We start from the raw sequence: 22,246 nt of genomic DNA, 5'->3' as shown, positions 1-22,246 counted from the left end.
GGATAAATGGGAAAGAGCTATAATGGCACTAAAAGGAATCCAGCTTTTTTTTTTTCTTTTCAAAAATATGAATTTCCCTACTTGGTCCACTGAAAATGACGAGAAGCAATGACAACCCAGTAGAAATGAACACAGTCCCTAGACTGTGGTTTCTAAAAGCTATTCTCCATCAAAAGGAACATTCCAGTGCTCCTTGGAATATTGGCTGATGCCAGATCTAGGATGATACAGGGTAATGTGCAGATCAGCCTGGTACATCCTGCTATACCAAAAAGCAAGGAAGCTATCAAAAACTGAGACTTGTCAAAAAAAAAACCCCAGGAGCACACAGTGAAAAAGACTCCCACCGGAGTCATTTAAAAACAGTATTCTATTGCTTTACCAGAAAGTTCTACTGCCTTAAAACCAGGAATCTATACATAAACCAATTTCACTTACAATTAAAAAAAATTGTTTATGTAAGCTTTTCCTTCATATCTGCATGGCCTCTACTTATTAAAAAATAAATCTCATAATGCCAGGGATTTATTTCTATTCATTACTATACACCTCAGGGTCTCAAACATGTACTGAACGAATGAATGGAGCTGGTACAGGTAATGGATAGCTAACTGCACAAAATTTTAAAAATAGGTATATTTTACTAGTGTAAAATGTCAGTATTTTCTTAAGCTAATATTCATTTCATCTTAATAGTAATCTTAATATTCATTTCATTTTAATAAACAATTCATATAAAATTCTCACACTTGTCTTACCCAGTGTCCTCCATTAACGCCAGAGTGATTCGAGAGAGGACTCGGTTCTGGGTGTGAGAACCAGTCATTGCTTCATTCTGAAAATCACCAACAGATTTTAATTAGAAGACTGGACTCATTGCAAGTCCCAATAATTTCCGTGAGTGCTTTGATGTATATTTAAAATGTTGCAAGTGTGAGAGGCTGACAAAATATTGACTTAAAATAGTGGAATACATAAGCCTCTTGAAGATGACAAGACTGAAGCTTAAAGCAAAATCTACTTTCTGCCTCAAATGTCTATATTGTATACAATTTCCCTGTAATGATTGATAACTAGCATTTAGAACTCTGTGATGAAAATGAGGATAAATATATGGAAACAGAAATACTGTAAAAACATTACTCTATTCTGGCAAAGTAAAGTGGGTAGTTGAGACAGATGCCCAGATAATGGAGTGGGGAATGGAATACTCGCCTGAATTACAAAGAAAATGCTTTTATAACCAACTTTCTATACTTTGCAATCACATAAATACATATTAATATGCAAAACAAGTATCACAGAATCATAGGATCAAAGGAGTTGCCTGAGGGACCCAAAATATCAAGGTCTACTAACTACCCAATGTCTTAATTCATATAATAAAATTCCTACCAGGAGGTCACCTAATGGTAAGGACTTCACTGTCTCTTAAGGAAGCATATTCTATCTTTGGGAAGCTCTGATTATTCTTTTTTTTTTTTTTTGGTTGGGGGGGGGCGCCTGCACGGCTTGCAGGATCTAAGTTCCCAAACCAGGGATCAAACCCATGCCCTCAGCAGCGAAAGCACAGAGTCCTAACCGCTGGACTCCAGGGAATTCCCATATTCTATTAATCTTTATGTTGAACACTGGATGGCCATCTCAAGTACTTTAATATCATCTTTTTAAAAAACAGTTCAAGGACACAAAGTTGATTTCAGAGGAAAGGCAGCAGTTAATGAAACTAATATAATAACTACTCTCAAGTCTTCTATTGAAAACTAAGTAAATTTTCATTTCTGGCCAATCTACAGCTTTCTAAAATTCCCTCACTTGAGAAAACTGCTTAAGGAAAACAAAGAAACTTGTTCCCATGTGAGAAATAAGTGTACATGTCTTCCATAAGTTTCTATCAGTTACTTTGTGGTCACCTAGATAAGAACAGTCAGCACAAGCATTAATTTCACTCTTTTCATAATTTTGCTAACTTGGATCATGGTGTATGTAACCTGCAACTATTTAATTATTTAAACAGACGTCTAAAAAAAAACACACACACACACATACACATACACACACACACACACACACACACACACACACACACACACACACACACACACATACACCCTTTGACTCAGAAATTCCATTTCCAGGGATTTATCCTTCCTTTTTCTATATAAACAAATCTGATCTTGCATTAACTTTCTAGTTCTGCTCCCCTAGAAACCTAATAAGGGTGGAATGTCAACTGTGTTACTAGGCAACAGGACATAAGGAAAAAACACCACCTGTTACGCCTCTGGACTTGGGATTACTATAAATGAACATGAATACCTGTTGGTAAACCACAGTTTCGGACTTCTCTGTGTGCAGTGACTCTTATGGGTATGTCCCTTACAGGCATCTGGAAGTTATGTCTATGAGACTGTTAAAAAAAGATGTTGGTTCTTATTTGGGACATGGTACTTCTAAGCTAGACTGGTTCTTGCACCCCTCTATTATGGTCTTGTGCTTATGGTATTTGAGCTGGAGGGAGAGGGAGAGAGGCATGGATGACAGCTGTTAGACTACTGACAGCTGTTAGAGCACTAGAGAAATGCCTGACTCTGCCATGCTGGCATGCTGTACTTTCTTTCTTGTATCCTTCTAATGTTTTTTGAATGTGACCTGTTTAGGTCTTATAGGTTTGACTGACTGTTTAGTTGAACCTAAGAACACCTACTGGAATGACACTCCTGTAAGGCACTGAAGATATAAATAAATTGCTCATTACAACATTTTTAAGACAAAAAATTTAAAACATAATTATTCATTAAAAAGGATTGTTTTTACATTCATATAATACTATGTAGCTGTTTAAAAATAAGTAGATCCATGTATACAGTCTATTCTACTAATGCATGTAAATGAGCTCATGTGAGACTAGTAAATAAGGGAATGACATCAGTATAAGATGGAATCATGTTTGTTCATAATGATTCCTCTCTGGATTTTAATGTTTTGTGCAATGGAGCAATAGCAGCTAAATTAATCACTTTGCTGTACACCTGAAACTAATACAACATTGTTAATCAACTATGTTCCAATATAAAATAAAAATTAAAAAACAAACAAACAAAAAACCAAAATACACTAAGACAGCAGAACACAGCAACAGAGGAATGCTGTGCTGCGTATGATGCTCATTCACTTCATGTTCTTCCAACTGGCTCAGTATGGCCAGAGGCTTTGTCTTCGAAGTGTTTGTTGCATTGTTCTCTTACCTTTGTACATTTTACTCTTGTCCCCATTATTCAGATTTATAGTCTCCCATCTATCTACCATTGCCTTTTGCTATTGTTTAAGGTAAAGAAATACTAGAGTAAATACAGGAGTTTATTTATTGGAAATATGATGTCTTTTCAGACTGAGCTAGTACTTTTACAATGACTTATTGCTTTTGTTAATGACCTGGTATTTGTGTTTCCTACAAGCCTTGTTATTTTTAGTGTTCGATTTTGAAGAAAGAGGTTCCTTAGGAAAGCATACATTGTATGATAGCAGAAGAACTTATACTGCCTTGGAAAGATGTCTAAGATATATTGTTAAATGAAATAAGTTGCATAAATGTATGAACCTATTTTAAAAAAACTGTGTGTCTGTCTATCTGTCTATCTAACATTTCTGGAAGGATATTTAAAAAACTTAAATGGTGATTACATCTGGAAAGTGGATCTGGAAAGCTAAAGGGGAAAGGGACTTTTTAAATTTTTTTACTTTATAACCTATTATATGTTTGAATAAGTTGAGTACGAATTCTTTTATTAAAGAAAAAATGTCTAGTAAAATTCTAAAATAAACTGACCTCTAATAATCGCTTTTCCCAATGGTTGAGCTCAGTGCCCATTCCACCTTGATTTTCAAGTTCCATTCCCTCCAGAATTGGACAGTTAAAATGTTTTCGTGCTTCATCCTAAGAATCAGAAAAAAATAAGTAAATAAACCCTACAAAAGTATAGCATAATGGCAAACTCCTTACCACACTGGATATAATAAAGTAGTCATTAAAGAATTACTTTGGTGAGAAGAGAGAATGTCTTTTAAAAATATAGTTTTTAATATAATTAAATATTTTGATACTGTCACACTTTTCTTTGCTATTGAACTACTATTTCTCTTAATATTTTTTCCTCTATTTGAAGGTTTTGGCTTTAAGTCATATATTTCAAAAAAGTTATAGACTGGTATGATTGCCATTTGCAACTGTTGTGTCAACAATTATTTTAATGCAGGTATAAACTGCTCTTACTATGGATATAGTTTTTGTAAGAAAAATAAGTTGTTCATTAGAAAACAATTTTGTTCATTTGGTTTCGTCTGTCCTTCAGTTAGAGATTTCCAGGGATGGGAAATATCCCAAGAGCACTGCAAAAGTTCAGAGGTCAGAAGGAGCTGTGTGTAGTCAAGGAAGAGGGAGAAGGGAGAATAGGTTTCCGTCATTAAATAAGAGGGTGTGATGATTAATTTTATGTGTCAACTTGGCTGGGCCACAGATAGCTGATCAAACATTATTCTGAATGTTTCTGAGAAGGTGTTTTCGGATGAGATTAACATTTAAATTAGTGGACTTTAAGTAAAGCCAATCACTCTCCGTAACAATGGGCCAGTCAGTTGAAGGCCTTCATAGAACAAAGGCTGACTTTACCCCTGAACAAGAAGGAATTTTGCTAGCCGACTGCTTCTGGACCCAAACTACAACTCTTCCCTGAGTCTTCAGGTTGCCAGCCTACCTCATCAGATTTGGGACCAGCCAATTACTTAAAATAAATCTCTTTATCTCTTTCTCTCTCAACACATCCTGTTGGTTCTGCTTTTCTGGAGAACCCTGACTAAAACAGACTCCAAATGAAACGACCAGCAATTATGCATATAGTACCAGGGATCCTAAGAGGTATCACAACAGAGCACTGGTAGCACAACTTAAAGCAGTGGGTAGCATGCAGCCATAAGAGTCATTGCCAAATTTCTGTTTCCTCAGATTGTGCTTGGCCTATAGCTTTACTGTACTGCCTTTATATTATGTTTCCTACTACAGGCTTTGAAATTTAATCATTAGATCTTAAACAATAATGATTAGTAAAGAAGGGACCATAATGAACGAAAAGAGCAGATGGCTCATGAGACATGAAGTTCAGTGATACTCACAACAACACGAGGTGTTACTAGAAGATACACAGTGTGACGAACTCTCTTATTATCTCGAATATCCCACAATCTCTCCACTTTTCGAACTACTTTATCACTCCATTGATATAATCCAATACTGCAATTAAAGCATAAAAAGACAGTCGTTTTTGCAAATTCACCACCACTTTAAGTGTAAAAGTGTTTATGAATATCAATATGAAATTAAAATATTTGAGCTTACTATACACCAAGTGCAAGTTAAGACTTGATAGCATTTTCTAATTTAATCTTTTCAATAACTTTATGAGATTATCATCACTATTTTGCAGGTAAAGAGACAGAAGCTTAGAGAGATGAAGTAACTTGCTCAAATTCAAATAGCTGATTTTTGGCTAAGATGACGAATTACTTCCTCTTAACAAATTTACTGGATAAAACAAAAGCATGGGGCTTCCCTGATGGCGCAGTGGTTGAGAGCCTGCCTGCCGATACAGGGGACACGAGTTCGTGCCCCGGTCCGGGAAGATCCCACATGCCGCAAAGCGGCTAGGCACGTGAGCCATGGCCGCTGAGCCTGCGCGTCCCGAGCCTGTGCTCCGCAACGGGAGAGGCCACAACAGTGAGAGGCCCGCGTACTGCAAAAAAAAAAAACAAAAAAACCCCAAAAACCCAAAAAACACAAAAGCATGTCTAGAGACATATCCTAGTACTGTACATAACAAAACTTAACAAAAGGTGACATTTTAATTTAGTGGGAAAGCATAATTTACTTAATAACTGTGCTGTAAAACTGGTTATCCTACTAGGAAAAACAAAGTTAAATCCCTATTTTACCCCATATACAGAAATAAATTCCAGACAAATGTCAGTAAAAATGGCAGAGTAAGGACCTCTGAACGTCATGAAAGCAATGGGGAAAGTATCAAAATTGGCCAAATGAACTTTTTCAGAACTCTGGAAATTAACCAAAGGCTTGTAGTAATCCAGGAAGCACTTCTTTAAGAAAAATGGATGAATCTCAGTAAGAACAGCAAGCTTTGTGGCGTTTTCCCATGCCCTCTCTCTAGCTTTGTGGCAGCTTTGAAAACCAACAGCCCACAATCATGGTGAAAACCAGCAATCTGGCAGCCAGAGGGAACAGAAGGGGATTGACTGGCAGAATGCATTAAAAAAAAAAAAACATGATCCAACTATGTCTACAAGAGACACAGTTCAGAGTCAAGGATACAAATAGGTTGAACGTAAAAGGATTAAAAACATGTACCATGAAAATAGGACTCAAAAAAGAGCTGGAACAGTTATGCTAACATCAGACAAAATAGACTTTAAGACAAAAATTGTTACTAGAGGGCTTCCCTGGTGGCGCAGTGGTTGCGCGTCCGCCTGCCGATGCAGGGGAACCGGGTTCGTGCCCCGGTCTGGGAGGATAACAAAAAAAAAACCAAAAAAATTGTTACTAGAGACATTTTATAATGAAAAAAGGGTCAATCTACCAAGAAGACATAACAATTATAAACATGTATGTGCCTTACAAAAGAACCCACAAATACATGAAACAAAAGTAAATTCTAAATGGATTAAAGCTATGAACATAAAAAATTCAAATAATAATTTACCAGAAGAAATTTAGAAGAATATTTGTATAATCTTTGTAGGGCAGAAGAAACTTTCTTAAGCAATAAAAAAGATTAATAATATAAAATTTTAAAACTTTTCTGTATGAGAAAAAATATGACAAATAAAAAGATAACTAAATGGGAGAAAACAATCTCTTTTGGGGGAATCTATCTTGCACAAATAAAAGCGCTACTACAAAACTGTTATATTTATTATAGAAAATTATAATGGACATCAATTTTTTTTCCCCCTATAACCTGTATCATTTTTTTCCGGCTTTTTCCTAGATTACTTCTACCACTGACCCTATGAAACTCTCATTCTCACCAATAAAACAGAATATAAAGAGGCTATTTTTTCCCACCATTATTTTATGAAGATTTTACACATTTATTCAAAGAATTATATGGTGAACACCTGTATACCTAGTAACCATTACTTAGACTCTACAATTAACACTTTTATTTGTTGTATCATATATCTATTCCTCTACCCATGCCTTAGAAAGATTATTCTTAATTCCTTTTCTTTTTCCATGGCAAGGAAATGTTTAAACATAAATAGTGAACAAAGCCAACAAGAAAATAATCAGATTTTACCTCATTAATAACTCCAATAACCTCTTCATCATTCACATTTCAAGATTAATGGTTTCTCCAAATAAATAGGTTAGGGCCAAATCCAACTCTTTCTATGTCTAACACCTGAATTTCTTATTACTCTCTTATGTCCATTTATACTGTAAGATTTCCTGCTTTTGAGGAATATCCTGAATGTAAGAAAGCACTGCAAATTATCAGCTTAACAATGGTTCTTGTGTGTAGGAATCTCTCTCCTCCTTACCTACATCACTACATAGATGTTGCCTATCTCACTATTTATGTGTTTCCCATAAAGACCACAATTCTTAGTAAAGACCAGACTTCTCCCATACAACCAAACGAACACAATCTAGGAAGTAAAACATGTATTTCTACATTAGAATTGTTTCTTCACATGTACTCTAAAAAAATACTATGATGAATAAAGTACTGTTTTAATATTTATTTACTTCTAGCTACCTAAATGGAGATCTTCGTGTGAGAATTAATTTTGTATTCTACATCCATATACCACTACTCTGATAAAGATATGGAAGAGTGTCAGCACCCCGAGAAGGTTTCCTTATGCCCCTTCTCAATCTATTCAACTTGTATGGCATTTAATAGCCTGCGGCTTCAAGTAAAACTACTAATCTGTCTTTTATCGTTGACTGTTTTTAAACTCCATACAACTGAACTATGACTTTTTTTGTGTGTGTGGCTGCGTTGGGTCTCTGTTGCTGTGCACGGGCTTTCTCCAGTTGCGGCGAGTGGGTGCTACTCGTCATTGCCGTGCGCAGGCTTCTCACTGCGGTGGCTTCTCTTGTTGTGGAACACGGGCTGTAGGCGCGCGGTCTTCAGTAGTTGTGGCACACGGGCGCGGTAGTTGTGGCTCAGGGGCTTTAGAGCACAGGCTCAGTAGTTGTGGCACAATGGCTTAGTTGCTCTGCAGCATGAGGGATCTTCCCAGACCAGGGATCGAACCCGTGTCCCCTGCATTGGCAGGTGGATTCTTAACCACCGCGCCACTAGGGAAGTCCCTGGACTACGACTTCTTTCATTGAACCTTGTAACTGTGATATTCATACACTTTATTGCATGCAACAGTAATGTGTTCTTTTTAGTACCTTGTAGTTTTTGGTTATAGGAATATATCCCGATTTATTTATCCATTCTTCTATTGATGGACCTTTGGGTGGTTTCCATTTTTTGTTTATTAATAACAAAACTGCCATAAACATTCATTTACATGTCTTTTTGTGGACATGTGCTCTTAATTTAGAGATTTATTTTTCATATAAATGCATGCAAATGGTTATAGTTCTGTGACTGATATTCTATATAAAATTCTTGATAATTTTTTTTTAGTAATTCTTGGTATTATTTCTTTTAGGCCCTGAACCTCTAGGTCACTGTTAATATGATGTGCTAAATAAAATACCAGTTAACATGTAAATATTGCCATGTACAGGCAATAATTATTAAAAAACCAAACTATAACCAACCCATATTTTCCCATGGCCTGACTCTCCTATAAAGTAATACAAGCTACAGAGTGGTGGAAAAGAGCTCTGCTTGGCAAAGAGTCCTGGCTCTTTGGATAAGTCACTTAAGTTTTCTCCATATCAATTGTTTCATCTGTAAAATGAAAAGGTGAAGCTAAATGAACTCTTTTTTTTTTATTGGAGTATAATTGTTTTATAATGTTGCGTTAGTTTCTGCTGTACAACGAAGTGAATCAGCTATGTGTATACATATATCCCATCCCTCTTGGACCTCCCTCCCACCCTGCATCCCCATCCCATCCATCTAGGTCATCACAGAGCACTGAGCTGAACTCCCTGTGCTATACAGCAGGTTCCCACTAGCTAGCTATTTACACATGGTAGTGTATACATGTCAATCCTAATCTCCCAATTCATCCCACCCTTATATCCTATCTTATTTTAATAACATAGGACATACAATCTTCTTAGGCTAGCCATAAAGCCACTATTATTTATGGAACTTAACATGCTATGATTCTCAGATTCTAGTCTTAGCACTCTCCTAAAAAAGAAGAACAAGAAAAACAAAAAACAAATACCTATAGTTAAAAGGTGGGAGACCATCTGCAAATCTTGAAGTCAGAGGATTTCCATCTTTATCATGGTAGAATGCAAATAGCCCAGCAGAGAAACCCTGTAAGAAAACGTTCAAAATGTCTTACAGTGAAAAATATCAAATCTGATTATAGATATCACAACATGCCACTATCAAAAGAGAACACTGATACAACCACATAAAAGCATCAGGCCAATACTTCTACAGGAACTTGCCATATACTGGAATTGGACTGAAATTAAGTGTTTCATATTATGAATTTTAAATTTCAATTACTTGAGATAATTCTAAGTGAGGAAACCAAAAGTAATAGTAACAAAGACATTCTTTGGTTGGTATAGACAATGCATTTATTTGTTTAAAGACGTGTTTATCATAGTTGGTCCTCTTCACATGAACTTACTAACAAACTCTACAATTGCAACCAGGGAATGTTACTATTAACAACAATTAACAATACAGTTTAGAGCAGAGGGGTGTGCTCGTAAGATCACTCATAAAAATTCAAAGTCTTCGATACCAAAGTCCATATTTAATATATATCTATATCTAAAATAAAAAAGACTATAAATGTGTGTTTATGTGGGCGGGTGTATACTTCAGAAAAAAGACTGGAAACATATATCGAAATGTTAGCTGTGGTTCTTTTGGTGGTAGAGTAATGTGTAAAATCATCTGTATTTCTAAAAGATTTTTACAATGTGAATTTGTGTGTTTATAATCACATTTTTAGACAGTATTTTAAAGAAGTCTTTGGGCTTCCCTGGTGGCGCGGTGGTTGAGAGTCTGCCTGCCAATGCAGGGGACACGGGTTCGAGCCCTGGTCTGGGAAGATCCCACATGCCGCGGGGCAACGGGGCCCGTGAGCCACAATTACTGAGCCTGCGCATCTGGGCCTGTGCTCCGCAACGAGAGGCCACGACGGTGAGAGGCCCGCGCACCGTGATGAAGAGTGGCCCCCACTTGCCGCAAGTAGGGAAAGCCCTCGCACAGAAACGAAGACCCAACACAGCCAAAAATAGATAAATTAATTAATTTTAAAAATAAAGAAAGAAGTCTTCAATTTTAATAAGATAGTAGCTACTTCACATAAAGGTATTCAAATTCCCATTCTCTATCCCCTCTCCCAAATAAGATGAGAAAATGGGCAAAAAAAAAATTACTGACATTTGATATCTCCTATTTCATTAGTGAGATTTCTTTTCTTACTTTCTTTCCTAACCTAATAACTAAAACAAAGTGCTTTTGTAACTACTAATTTAAGTATGTTTTATACATTGAGACTCTGCTGTAGTTTATATCCAAATAACTAACAATCACAAATGATCACTTAACTAATCAATTTCTTTGGCAAATGTCTTTGCTTACATAACTGTGGCCTGTGTCATTCAAGGCTTGCCAAAATGATTAATGGAATCCAGAGTATTCTTTTATTCCTACATTTCTTCTTTTTTAATCTCTGAAGATGCAAAGAACATTTAATGGAGTCAGGTAAGAAAATCTAAACAGTTTTTAATATACAATTCAGTGAGGTTACATAAAGCTTAAAATAGTATTCTGTGCCTCATCTTTCATAATATTCTAAATACACATTTTTTTCCACAATATCAATTTGAAAATTTTTCTAAGCACTCACATTTCAGAAGGCTTATCTGGTATTGAAAGAACCAGGAATGACTGTATTTGATAGCTAGAGCACATATAACTTTATAGGGAATAAGTGTATTTGTTAAACATTTAATTCTTAGCATCCTCCAGATGGTTTTTGAGACAAGCTAATATTTTAAATTTCCTAGGTTTTTACAATTTTTTAAATAATTCAAATACACAAAAAAGTTTAAAAATCTAATAGAAACTTATGTATACTCGTTAAGAGGATTTAAGATATTAGTTTTGCCACATTTTCTTCAGACTTTTTTTTTTTTTTTTTTTTTTTTTTTTTGCGGTACGCGGGCCTCTCACTGTTGCGGCCTCTCCCGTTGCGGAGCACAGGCTCCGGACGTGCAGGCTCAGCGGCCATGACTCACGGGCCCAGCCGCCCTGCGGCATGTGGGATCTTCCCGGACCGGGGCACGAACCCGCGTCCCCTGCATCGGCAGGCGGATTCTCAACCACTGCGCCACCAGGGAAGCCCCAGACTTTTTTTTTTAAGAAATAAAACACTGCAGAATAAATATCGTTGAAGGCCCATTACCTTCACCCTTTCTCTTCCCACTTTTCCCAGAGGTAATCACTACCTTAAAGTCAATGTACATAGTAACTCACATGTTTTTATATTCAATGGTGTCTGACTTTAATTTGAGATTCCCTGATTGCTAAGGTAAATCTGAATATGTTCTCATATACTTCTTGGCCAATTGGACCTTTTCTTTTGTGACCTGCCTGTTCATAACCTAATTTACCTCATGTCTGGGACCTCTGCATTCATGTTCACTTATATACCAGACTTAAAACCTGCTGTTTTTTTCTGGGTCTCTCAACATCAAGTATCTATTGTTTTTGAAGCTTAAAGCTTAAAATGTTACTTAGAATGATGCTTGTCTTTCATCACAATAGCAGGTTTGACTTACTTTTTTTAAAAAAATTTATTTATTTATTTATTTATTTTGCAGTACGCGGGCCTCTCACTGTTGTGGCCTCTCCCGTTGCGGAGCACAGGCTCCGGACGTGCAGGCTCAGCGGCCATGGCTCACGGGCCCAGCCGCTCCGTGGCATGTGGGATCTTCCCGGACCGGGGCACGAACCCGTGTCCCCTGCATCGGCAGGCGGACTCTCAACTACTGCGCCACCAGGGAAGCCCTGACTTACTTTTTTAATAAAAGAAAAAGAGATGATTCATTTTAGAATCTCCTTACTTGAAGAACAAAAGTGCTATCTGGATACACTAGAGTTTCACTGAATTATTCAAGGTATTTGCTGATTTAAAGACTGAGGTCATACACAATAGCTCACGAAATAAGACTAATAAATGATAGCCACTAATTTTATTATACCTTACTATGTAGAGCATGGTGCTAAGCCATTTATGTTTCATCTTATTTAATCTTCAAGAAAAAAATCCATTGTAGTATGTACTACTATCTTCATTTTATAGATGAAACAGAGGCTTACAAAGGCTAAATAATTTGTAATAGATCCCAAAGATTTTTAGCAGTAAAGCTAAGGAGATTCACACCTAGATCTGTGTGATCCATTCTCTCCCTCTCTCTTTTTTTTAATAATGTACTTTATAGTGGGTGCTACCATGTTTTTTTAAATTTTTGTTTTTTATAAATTTATTTATTTATTTTTGGCTGCGTTGGGTCTTCGTTGCTGCATGGGGGCTTTCTCTAGTTGCGGTGAGCGGGGGCCACTCTTCGTTGGGGTGTGCAGGCTTCTCATTGCGGTGGCTTATCTTGTTGCGGAGCACCTGCTCTAGGCATGTGGGCTTCAGTAGTTGTGGCATGTGGGCTCAGTAGTTGTGGCTCGCGGGCTCTAGGGCACAGGCTCAGTAGTTGTGGTGCACAGGCTTAGTTGCTCCGTGGCATGTGGGATCTTCCCAGACCAGGGATTGAACCCATGTCCCCTGCACTGGCAGGCAGATTCTTAACCACTGCACCACCAGGGAAGTCCCATACTCTCTCTTAATCACTGCATTTTACTCCCATCTATTTTCTAAATGCATGAATGACATCAGGAGGACATTTCCTAGGTTTTAGGCAACTTTATTTAATTCCCCAGACATATTGTAAAAGTTTACTACTTTGGACCAATTGGGGAAAAGCAAAGTTCTGAATCAGTTAGTACATATAAAATTCAGAAAGTCTAAATAGACCAAGAACACTTTTAGAAATGAGATCTCTGTAAGAGATAAGATCTATAATTAGCATATCAGCTATCATTTTAGATGAAAGTGAATTTTTTTTAATTACTAAGTTTTTTCTTAAGAAGCTTCATCATTTTTTCAAAACTCCTATTTGCCCAATGGATTTACTTGTTTAATTATTTTAGGTAGTATAACTCAACTGAGCTGCTATCCTAATCATTAAAAATTGTCTACTGGCAGAGGCCTAATCAACTAGGTTTTACTGAACACAATCTAAGAAGCCACATAATCTTACATTTTAACATATACATCAGGGCTTCCCTGGTGGCGCAGTGGTTGAGAGTCCGCCTGCCGATGCAAGGGACGCGGGTGATGCAAGGGACGTGGGTTCGTGCCCCGGTCCGGGAGGATCCCACATGCTGCGGAGTGGCTAGGCCCGTGAGCCATGGCCGCTGAGCCTGCGCGTCCGGAGCCTGTGCTCCGCAATGGGAGAGGCCACAACAGTGAGAGGCGCAAAAAAAAAAACAAAAAACAAAAAACATATACAGCAAACTGAGAGTATAATCAGAAAATCAAGGCATGAAGGAAAGAACAATAGTTAACAGCAAAATTTACCAGGGCATGAATAATCTCATGTTTCACTGTAGACAGCATCCCAACAAACTCCTGAGGCTGGGTAGAGATCATATTTGGACACAGGTTAGCATATCCTGCAATTGGCCTGTTAAAACGGACATTAAATTTTTAATTATATTCCAGGACAATATGTATTATACTTATTAACCTATATTTTTCTATCAAAAACTGATCAAGGTCAGAAAAATCTTTGTGAAATATCAAATGTCATTTTATAACATAACATCTAACTTTCACTGTCTTTTACTTTCAAGACATATACCTGAAACACAGACCTACTAGAGCATGGACTTGAGGATATGGGGAGGGGGAAGGGTAAGCTGTGACGAAGTGAGAGAGTGGCATGGACATATATACACTACCAAATGTAAAATAGATAGCTAGTGGGAAGCAGCCGCATAGCACAGGGAGATCAGCTTGGTGCTTTGTGACCACCTAGAGGGGTGGGATAGGGAGCGTGGGAGGGAGGGAGACGCAAGAGGGAAGAGATATGGGAACATATGTATATGTATAACTGATTCACTTTGTTATAAAGCAGAAACTAACACACCATTATAAAACAGTTATACTCCAATAAAGATGTTAAAAAATTTTTGTTTTTTATAAATTTATTTATTTATTTTTGGCTGCGTTGGGTCTTCGTTGCTGCATGGGGGCTTTCTCTAGTTGCGGTGAGCGGGGGCCACTCTTCGTTGGGGTGTGCAGGCTTCTCATTGCGGTGGCTTATCTTGTTGCGGAGCACCTGCTCTAGGCATGTGGGCTTCAGTAGTTGTGGCATGTGGGCTCAGTAGTTGTGGCTCGCGGGCTCTAGGGCACAGGCTCAGTAGTTGTGGTGCACAGGCTTAGTTGCTCCGTGGCATGTGGGATCTTCCCAGACCAGGGATTGAACCCATGTCCCCTGCACTGGCAGGCAGATTCTTAACCACTGCACCACCAGGGAAGTCCCATACTCTCTCTTAATCACTGCATTTTACTCCCATCTATTTTCTAAATGCATGAATGACATCAGGAGGACATTTCCTAGGTTTTAGGCAACTTTATTTAATTCCCCAGACATATTGTAAAAGTTTACTACTTTGGACCAATTGGGGAAAAGCAAAGTTCTGAATCAGTTAGTACATATAAAATTCAGAAAGTCTAAATAGACCAAGAACACTTTTAGAAATGAGATCTCTGTAAGAGATAAGATCTATAATTAGCATATCAGCTATCATTTTAGATGAAAGTGAATTTTTTTTAATTACTAAGTTTTTTCTTAAGAAGCTTCATCATTTTTTCAAAACTCCTATTTGCCCAATGGATTTACTTGTTTAATTATTTTAGGTAGTATAACTCAACTGAGCTGCTATCCTAATCATTAAAAATTGTCTACTGGCAGAGGCCTAATCAACTAGGTTTTACTGAACACAATCTAAGAAGCCACATAATCTTACATTTTAACATATACATCAGGGCTTCCCTGGTGGCGCAGTGGTTGAGAGTCCGCCTGCCGATGCAAGGGACGCGGGTGATGCAAGGGACGTGGGTTCGTGCCCCGGTCCGGGGGGATCCCACATGCTGCGGAGTGGCTAGGCCCGTGAGCCATGGCCGCTGAGCCTGCGCGTCCGGAGCCTGTGCTCCGCAATGGGAGAGGCCACAACAGTGAGAGGCGCAAAAAAAAAAACAAAAAACAAAAAACATATACAGCAAACTGAGAGTATAATCAGAAAATCAAGGCATGAAGGAAAGAACAATAGTTAACAGCAAAATTTACCAGGGCATGAATAATCTCATGTTTCACTGTAGACAGCATCCCAACAAACTCCTGAGGCTGGGTAGAGATCATATTTGGACACAGGTTAGCATATCCTGCAATTGGCCTGTTAAAACGGACATTAAATTTTTAATTATATTCCAGGACAATATGTATTATACTTATTAACCTATATTTTTCTATCAAAAACTGATCAAGGTCAGAAAAATCTTTGTGAAATATCAAATGTCATTTTATAACATAACATCTAACTTTCACTGTCTTTTACTTTCAAGACATATACCTGAAACACAGACCTACTAGAGCATGGACTTGAGGATATGGGGAGGGGGAAGGGTAAGCTGTGACGAAGTGAGAGAGTGGCATGGACATATATACACTACCAAATGTAAAATAGATAGCTAGTGGGAAGCAGCCGCGTAGCACAGGGAGATCAGCTCTGTGCTTTGTGACCACCTAGAGGGGTGGGATAGGGAGGGTGGGAGGGAGGGAGACGCAAGAGGGAAGAGATATGGGAACATATGTATATGTATAGCTGATTCACTTTGTTGTAAAGCAGAAACTAACACACCATTGTAAAACAGTTATACTCCAATAAAGATGTTAAAAAAAAAAAAAGACATATACCTGTGTTTTCCTATGACATGGCTAATCAACACCTGTTCCCTCAAGAGGATAGAGTCAGTTAATTATACTTCAGTGTGAATTTGTATGTGAGAGGAAAAGTAGGTACAAAATAGGACAATAAGAAAATCATTCAGGTTGCTGCAAGTTGCTGAACCTTCTGATTTCCATTTCACTATCTCCTTTCTCTTGTCCCAATAATGCCTTCATTAACATAAAAAATTATTTATTTATTTAATTTATTTATTTTTGGCTGTGTTGGGTCTTTGCTGCTGCACATGGGCTTTCTTCTAGTGTGGTGAGCGGGGGCTACTCTTCGCTGCGGTGCGCGGGCTTCTCACTGCGGTGGCTTCTCTTGTTGCAGAGCACGGGCTCTAGGCACGTGGGCTCCAGTAGTTGTGGCACACAGGCTCTAGAGCGCAGGCTCAGTAGTTGTGGCGCACGGGTTTAGTCGCTCTGTGGCATGTGGGATCTTCCCGGACCAGGGCTCGAACCCATGTCCCCTGTATTGGCAGGCGGATTCTTAATCAATGCCATCAGGGAAGCCCAAGATAAAGTTTTTTATCTTCCTATTATCTTCTTTCATACAGTATTCTATACCTTCTAGAATCTACAGAATTCTATATCTCTTTCTGAGCCTAGAACTTGAGAGTCCAAGAGCTGATGAGGACCCACAGTAATTCAATCTGTTTCACCATGCACCCACCTGCCTTTCAAAAGCTGTGACAAACAGTAAGGAACCCCAAGGTATTTCTCCCAACACTACCTCAACATTTTACCATAGAAATACCACAAACCTCCCCAAACGGTGATGGCCTATTTACAGAGTAACATTTGCCTTATTTAGTTAAAAAAACTTACAGTGCACTTTCTTCATACTTGAAAACAACAGACTTACACTTAGAAAAGTATGAGTATAATTCACTCACCAAAATATTGCCACGGTGACCTCTAATATATAAAATAAACGTCACTATCAGGCTTAAACACTGTCAGGGACTTCCTACTGCATTTAGAATGAAACCGCCCTGTCTACTTCTCCCTCCAATGCAACCCCTAAAGCTCTCATCCTCAAACACAGTTTCCACTGGAGTGGCTTCTAACAGCAAAAGGTAGACACAGCATTTTCCTAACATAAGCTCTTTCTCCAGCTCTTTATTTGGCTGAAGCCTATCGATTTTCAGGTTATATCTAAAGTTTCACTTTTTCAAAGAGGGCTTTTTTGCCCAGTTGATCTAAATTATGTTTCCCCCTTTTGTTCTCTTTTATGTTGCAACACCCTGTCTTTTTCTACAAAGTATTTATCATATTTGAAGTCACATGTCTATTTGTATCAGTATTTAACTAATATCTGACTCCCTCTGTAATTTGTAAGTTCCATGAGACAGGTACACGTGTCTACTTTGTTCACCTAGTCTGCTGGCAACATATTAAGCGCTCAAATATTTATGGAATGAATTAATGCAATATAGCAGTTTTAAAGGAAAGTTTCACTTCTATTGAAAAGATTCAGGGCTTCCCTGGTGGTGCAGTGGTTGAGAGTCCGCCTGCCAATGCAGGGGATACGGGCTCGTGCCCCGGTCCGGGAAGATCCCACATGCCACGGAGAGGCTAGGCCCGTGAGCCATGGCCACTGAGCTTGCGCGTCCGGAGCCTGTGCTCCGCAACGGAAGAGGCCACAACAGTGAGAGGCCCGCGTACCGCCAAAAAAAAAAAAAAAAAAAAAAAAAATTCAAAAAGAACAACTTAAGATATTGCTCTTCTAACATCAACAGTCTCCTCATAAGAAACCAAAATTTTCCCCAGGTATGAGAATACATACATGAGTAGCTTCAGATTCACTGACACGACGAACATTTATTCTTTCAGCTAGTCATTCATACCTAAAGTGAACCAAATGTTCAAGTGCCTTAAAGAAACATAATAGCAGTGCAATGAAAGTGAGATGCATCTCTGGGCTATGGGATTCTCATCTACGTGATAACTCCTATGTTGGATTCTCTCCCCAAAAGACAATTAGATACTTTTAGTACTTGCAGTATTATCAGATGCTGAAAGGAGTTGAACTAATCTAGACCCATCGCAACATGTGATTTTATACCCCTCTCCCTACTTCCCCAGGGAAGCCATTCTGTTCCCAATACATAGGTTCACTTTAACATGTCTTTTGTTTAAAAAAGTAATAAAAGCTCATTGGAAAAAGCTATATATCCAAAGATATAGAAATGTATGAAGAAAAAAGTAAAAATTCCCTGTTTTACAAACTACCACCACTAAATTCCACTATCACAGGTAACTGCTATCAACAATTGGGGTGCTTTATTTTTTAGAGTGACCAGCCATCCTGGTTTGCCTAGGACTGAGGGATTTCCTGGGATATGGGACTTTCAGGGCTAAACCAAGGGTACTCCCGAGAAAATTGGGATAGCTGGTAATCCTAATTATTTTTTACTTTTACCTTAGCACATTCAAGTCCATACACAGATTTTTAAAACAAGTATGAAATCGTATTATGTACACTGTTTTGCAATGTTCTTCTGACACTCAACAGTATATTAAAAATGAGATTGTGTGTGTGCACAATCCATATGGTTTAGGTCAAATTAAGATAAAGAGCCATGATTTTGCAGCACTGCTATTATGAAGGTATATTTCTCAAAGACATCTACTTTAAGAAGTATCTTATTTTATCAAGTAACTTGTCATTCATTTAGCACTTCAAATACCATATTTCCTTGATATTGAGACACCAGTAATTATAAAATATCATAAATTTAATGACAGCTTCTCAGGAAAAAAGGAACACTCTATTAAATACATATTTTTTTTTTACTAAACAATAGTACATATACATCTGCAAAACCATATAGCACTTCCTTCTTCAGTAATGTATTAAATATTTGACTCGATGCATTCTCAACATTCAGAAGCTAAAGATTTTTAAATTTATTTCATGGATCAACAATTACATAGTAACATGCTAACAGACTGCTTTCATAATCCATGATGCTGATTTTGACCTCCTTACCACCTTCAGTATTGACAGTATAACTCTGAAGCATATTTTAATGTTTCCTTTGTATTGGCTACTTGGTACTACTAATAATTTCATTTTTTCCTTAAATTAATTAGATATCAATAGAAGTGAAGCAGCTCTTTAAAGTCAGCTAGTATTTTGATAGGTAGATGAATGTTCAGGAACTCAGCAACGGTCCTTACATTCACTGGACCATTGAATGTGGTCACATTAACTCTCCTAGATTTGAGAACGTCACATACAAACTATACTGAGACATACCAGTTTCTACTGTCTTTAACTGATTTGTTTGGTGTGTAACAGGCAATCTTCTGTATGCATAACAACTTTATTTCAAGGCTGCTTCATTAAGAAAAATTCTTTGAAATATTTTGTAAATAAAAAAGAGGACTTGGGTCTTTTACGTCAGGACTTGGGAGCTGCAGTGTGGTGCTAGATGCAAAGGAAAGTTCCAAAACGTATGGGAGAAGGTTTGCTGGAAAATGACTTGGTTAAAACCTGACAATCTTACCAGGAGCATCCTGCAGGAATACTAATGAAGCTATGACCATCACTGATTGATGATGAACAGCTTCATTTGAAATGACAGGGGTTGCTGTCTGCCTATTGAAAGAGGCCAGTTTGCCATGAAGTTCCTAAGGTGTAAACATGTCTGGCTAGTGCCATGAGATTTACTTGTCTGTTGTATGAAAACCTGGTGATCAGGAAAAGCTCTTCATTTTATGGACACGGAAAGAAAATAAAACTCAAGGCAGATTATTTATTTTTTTAATTTTGAAATTGCATTTGTAAATAGATTTCTAAGCCAACATCGAATCTAGATTAATGCATACGTAAGATTCAATCCATTTCTGTTTAATCATGTCACTGTCCTAGAGTCATAACCTGTTAGCCAGTATATTATTGATACTTTCTAGCTCTGAAACTGTTTTTAATGGAAAATTCTTTTTCAGTTATCTAGTTGTGTAATTAAATAATTCTGAGTGAATGTTTAAAAAAAAAAAAAAAAAGAGGACTTTTTTTTTTTTTTTTTTTTGCCAAGCAGCATGTGGGATCTTAGTCCAACCAGGGACTGAACTGGCTCCTCCTGCAGTGGAAGTGCAGAGACTTAACCACTGGACCGCCAGGGACGTTCCGGGACTCTAAATTTTTTAGAGACAATTAAGCTAAGTGAAGGACATAATGATATGACAATTAGATGAACAGTTATTTTGAACATCTTACAGTTTAGCACAGAAGTGCTAAAATTAAAGTTCAAATTGTTTCCTTAGAGAGGTGTCATCACTTTCAAAGAAAATTCTATTGACAGTAGACTTTTCCTTTGGAATTGGTACTTATATTACCATATGCATAGCAGTCCTATAACCTGGTTCCCCCACCACACCCCAATCCAGGCAGTATGCCATTTCTTACTACTGGAGGTAATCTGGCAAATGCACACTTCTTGTACTCTCAACACTTAGAATATGGTTTAAGAGTTCTTATTTTAGATCTTGGGAAATAAGTCTCAGGGGAAAGTTTACCTGTCCATTTTTGCTTCCTGCTGACAGTAGGCTGCATAAGAGATGATGTTTTCATGGCTGCACCTCTCAGTGGCCAGAGCACCAACATAAAGAACAAAGTCTGCATCCCGGACTCCCTCTTGGTCTGGCACACCCACTGCTCCACAGGGCCACTTACCCCCACAGCAGACTCTGCATTGCTACGCCCATGGGGGACAACAACGGAAAAACAGACCAGAGATGAGGTTAGCTATCAGGACTTTTAATTTATAATGAATCCAGACTCTAAATATGTATGGTTTAATTTTTATTTATTATCCTTCAGCTTTTATCAAAATCCATACCTCTCTCTACTCAATTCCTATCTCTAATTTTAAATTTATTTTATTAAAATTTCTACCTTATATACTATAATCATAAATGTATAATATTAATTAAAACAAACAATTGCTATTTATAAAGGGCATCCAACCAGGGTACAAAAAAGACAGCAATAGAAAAGGTTTTATGAAACCCTGAAACTAGGTGAAAATTACAAGGGACCTTCTTGTACACATTTTTTTAGCAATTTCCCGTGAATCTATAGTTACTTCAAAACTAATTAATAAAAAACTTTATTTACTGGAAGTAAATAAAGTAAATAAAAAGTAAAGTAAATAAAGTTTCCTATTATAAGTAATTCATGTATCTTGCTAAAAATTCAGAAAATACAAAAGTATATAAGGTAAAAAGTTAAAGTCATCTTGTAATGTTACCTTTGTTTCTAGTTTTCTAAGCAAACTTTGCCCTTTTAACATACTTTTTTTTTTAACATCTTTATTGGAGTATAATTGCTTTACAATGGTGTGTTAGTTTCTGCTTTACAACAAAATGAATCAATTATACATATACATATGTTCCCATATCTCTTCCCTCTTGCATCTCCCTCCCTCCCACCCTCCCTATCCGACCCCTCTAGGTGGTCACAAACCACCTAGATGATCTCCCTGTGCCATGCGGATGCTTCCCACTAGCTATCCACCCCACGTTTGGTAGCGTATATATGTCCATGCCACTCTCTCACTTCGTCACAGCTTACCCTTCCCCCTCCCCATATCCTCAAGTCCATTCTCTAGTAGGTCTGTGTTTTATTCCCGTCCTACCCCTAGTCTCTTCATGACATTTTTTTTTCTTAGATTCCATATATATGTGTTAGCATATGGTATTTGTTTTTCTCCTTCTGACTTACTTCACTCTGTATGACAGACTCCAGGTCTATCCACCTCATTACAAATAACTCAGTTTCATTTCTTTTTATGGCTGAGCAATATTCCATTGTATATATGTGCCACATCTTCTTTATCCATTCATCTGTTGATGGACACTTAGGTTGCTTCCATGTCCTGCCTATTGTAAATAGAGCTGCAATGAACAGATGAATGGATAAAGAAGATGTGG

The 22,246-nt window shown here is 37.6% G+C and overlaps 1 protein-coding gene across 1 annotated transcript in view; it reads right to left on the bottom strand.

The window, feature by feature from the left end:
* The window catches only part of LMLN (leishmanolysin like peptidase), a 76,834-nt gene that overhangs the window by 33,832 nt on the left and 20,756 nt on the right, over nucleotides 1-22,246 (bottom strand). Inside the window, exons 6-11 of the mRNA XM_024124212.3 lie at nucleotides 20,831-21,009; nucleotides 15,647-15,752; nucleotides 9,436-9,530; nucleotides 5,170-5,287; nucleotides 3,830-3,937; nucleotides 759-835 (exon numbers count right to left, since the gene is read on the bottom strand). Of these exons, the coding sequence (XP_023979980.1) occupies nucleotides 759-835; nucleotides 3,830-3,937; nucleotides 5,170-5,287; nucleotides 9,436-9,530; nucleotides 15,647-15,752; nucleotides 20,831-21,009 (683 nt within the window). The remainder of the gene's footprint in view (nucleotides 1-758; nucleotides 836-3,829; nucleotides 3,938-5,169; nucleotides 5,288-9,435; nucleotides 9,531-15,646; nucleotides 15,753-20,830; nucleotides 21,010-22,246) is intronic.

The sequence above is a fragment of the Physeter macrocephalus genome, chromosome 1 (genome assembly GCF_002837175.3).
Source record: "Physeter macrocephalus isolate SW-GA chromosome 1, ASM283717v5, whole genome shotgun sequence".
In the NCBI taxonomy this organism is placed as follows: domain Eukaryota; kingdom Metazoa; phylum Chordata; class Mammalia; order Artiodactyla; family Physeteridae; genus Physeter; species Physeter macrocephalus.
Note: the sequence above shows the minus strand (reverse complement) of the source record. Positions and strands in the feature narration are given on the sequence as shown.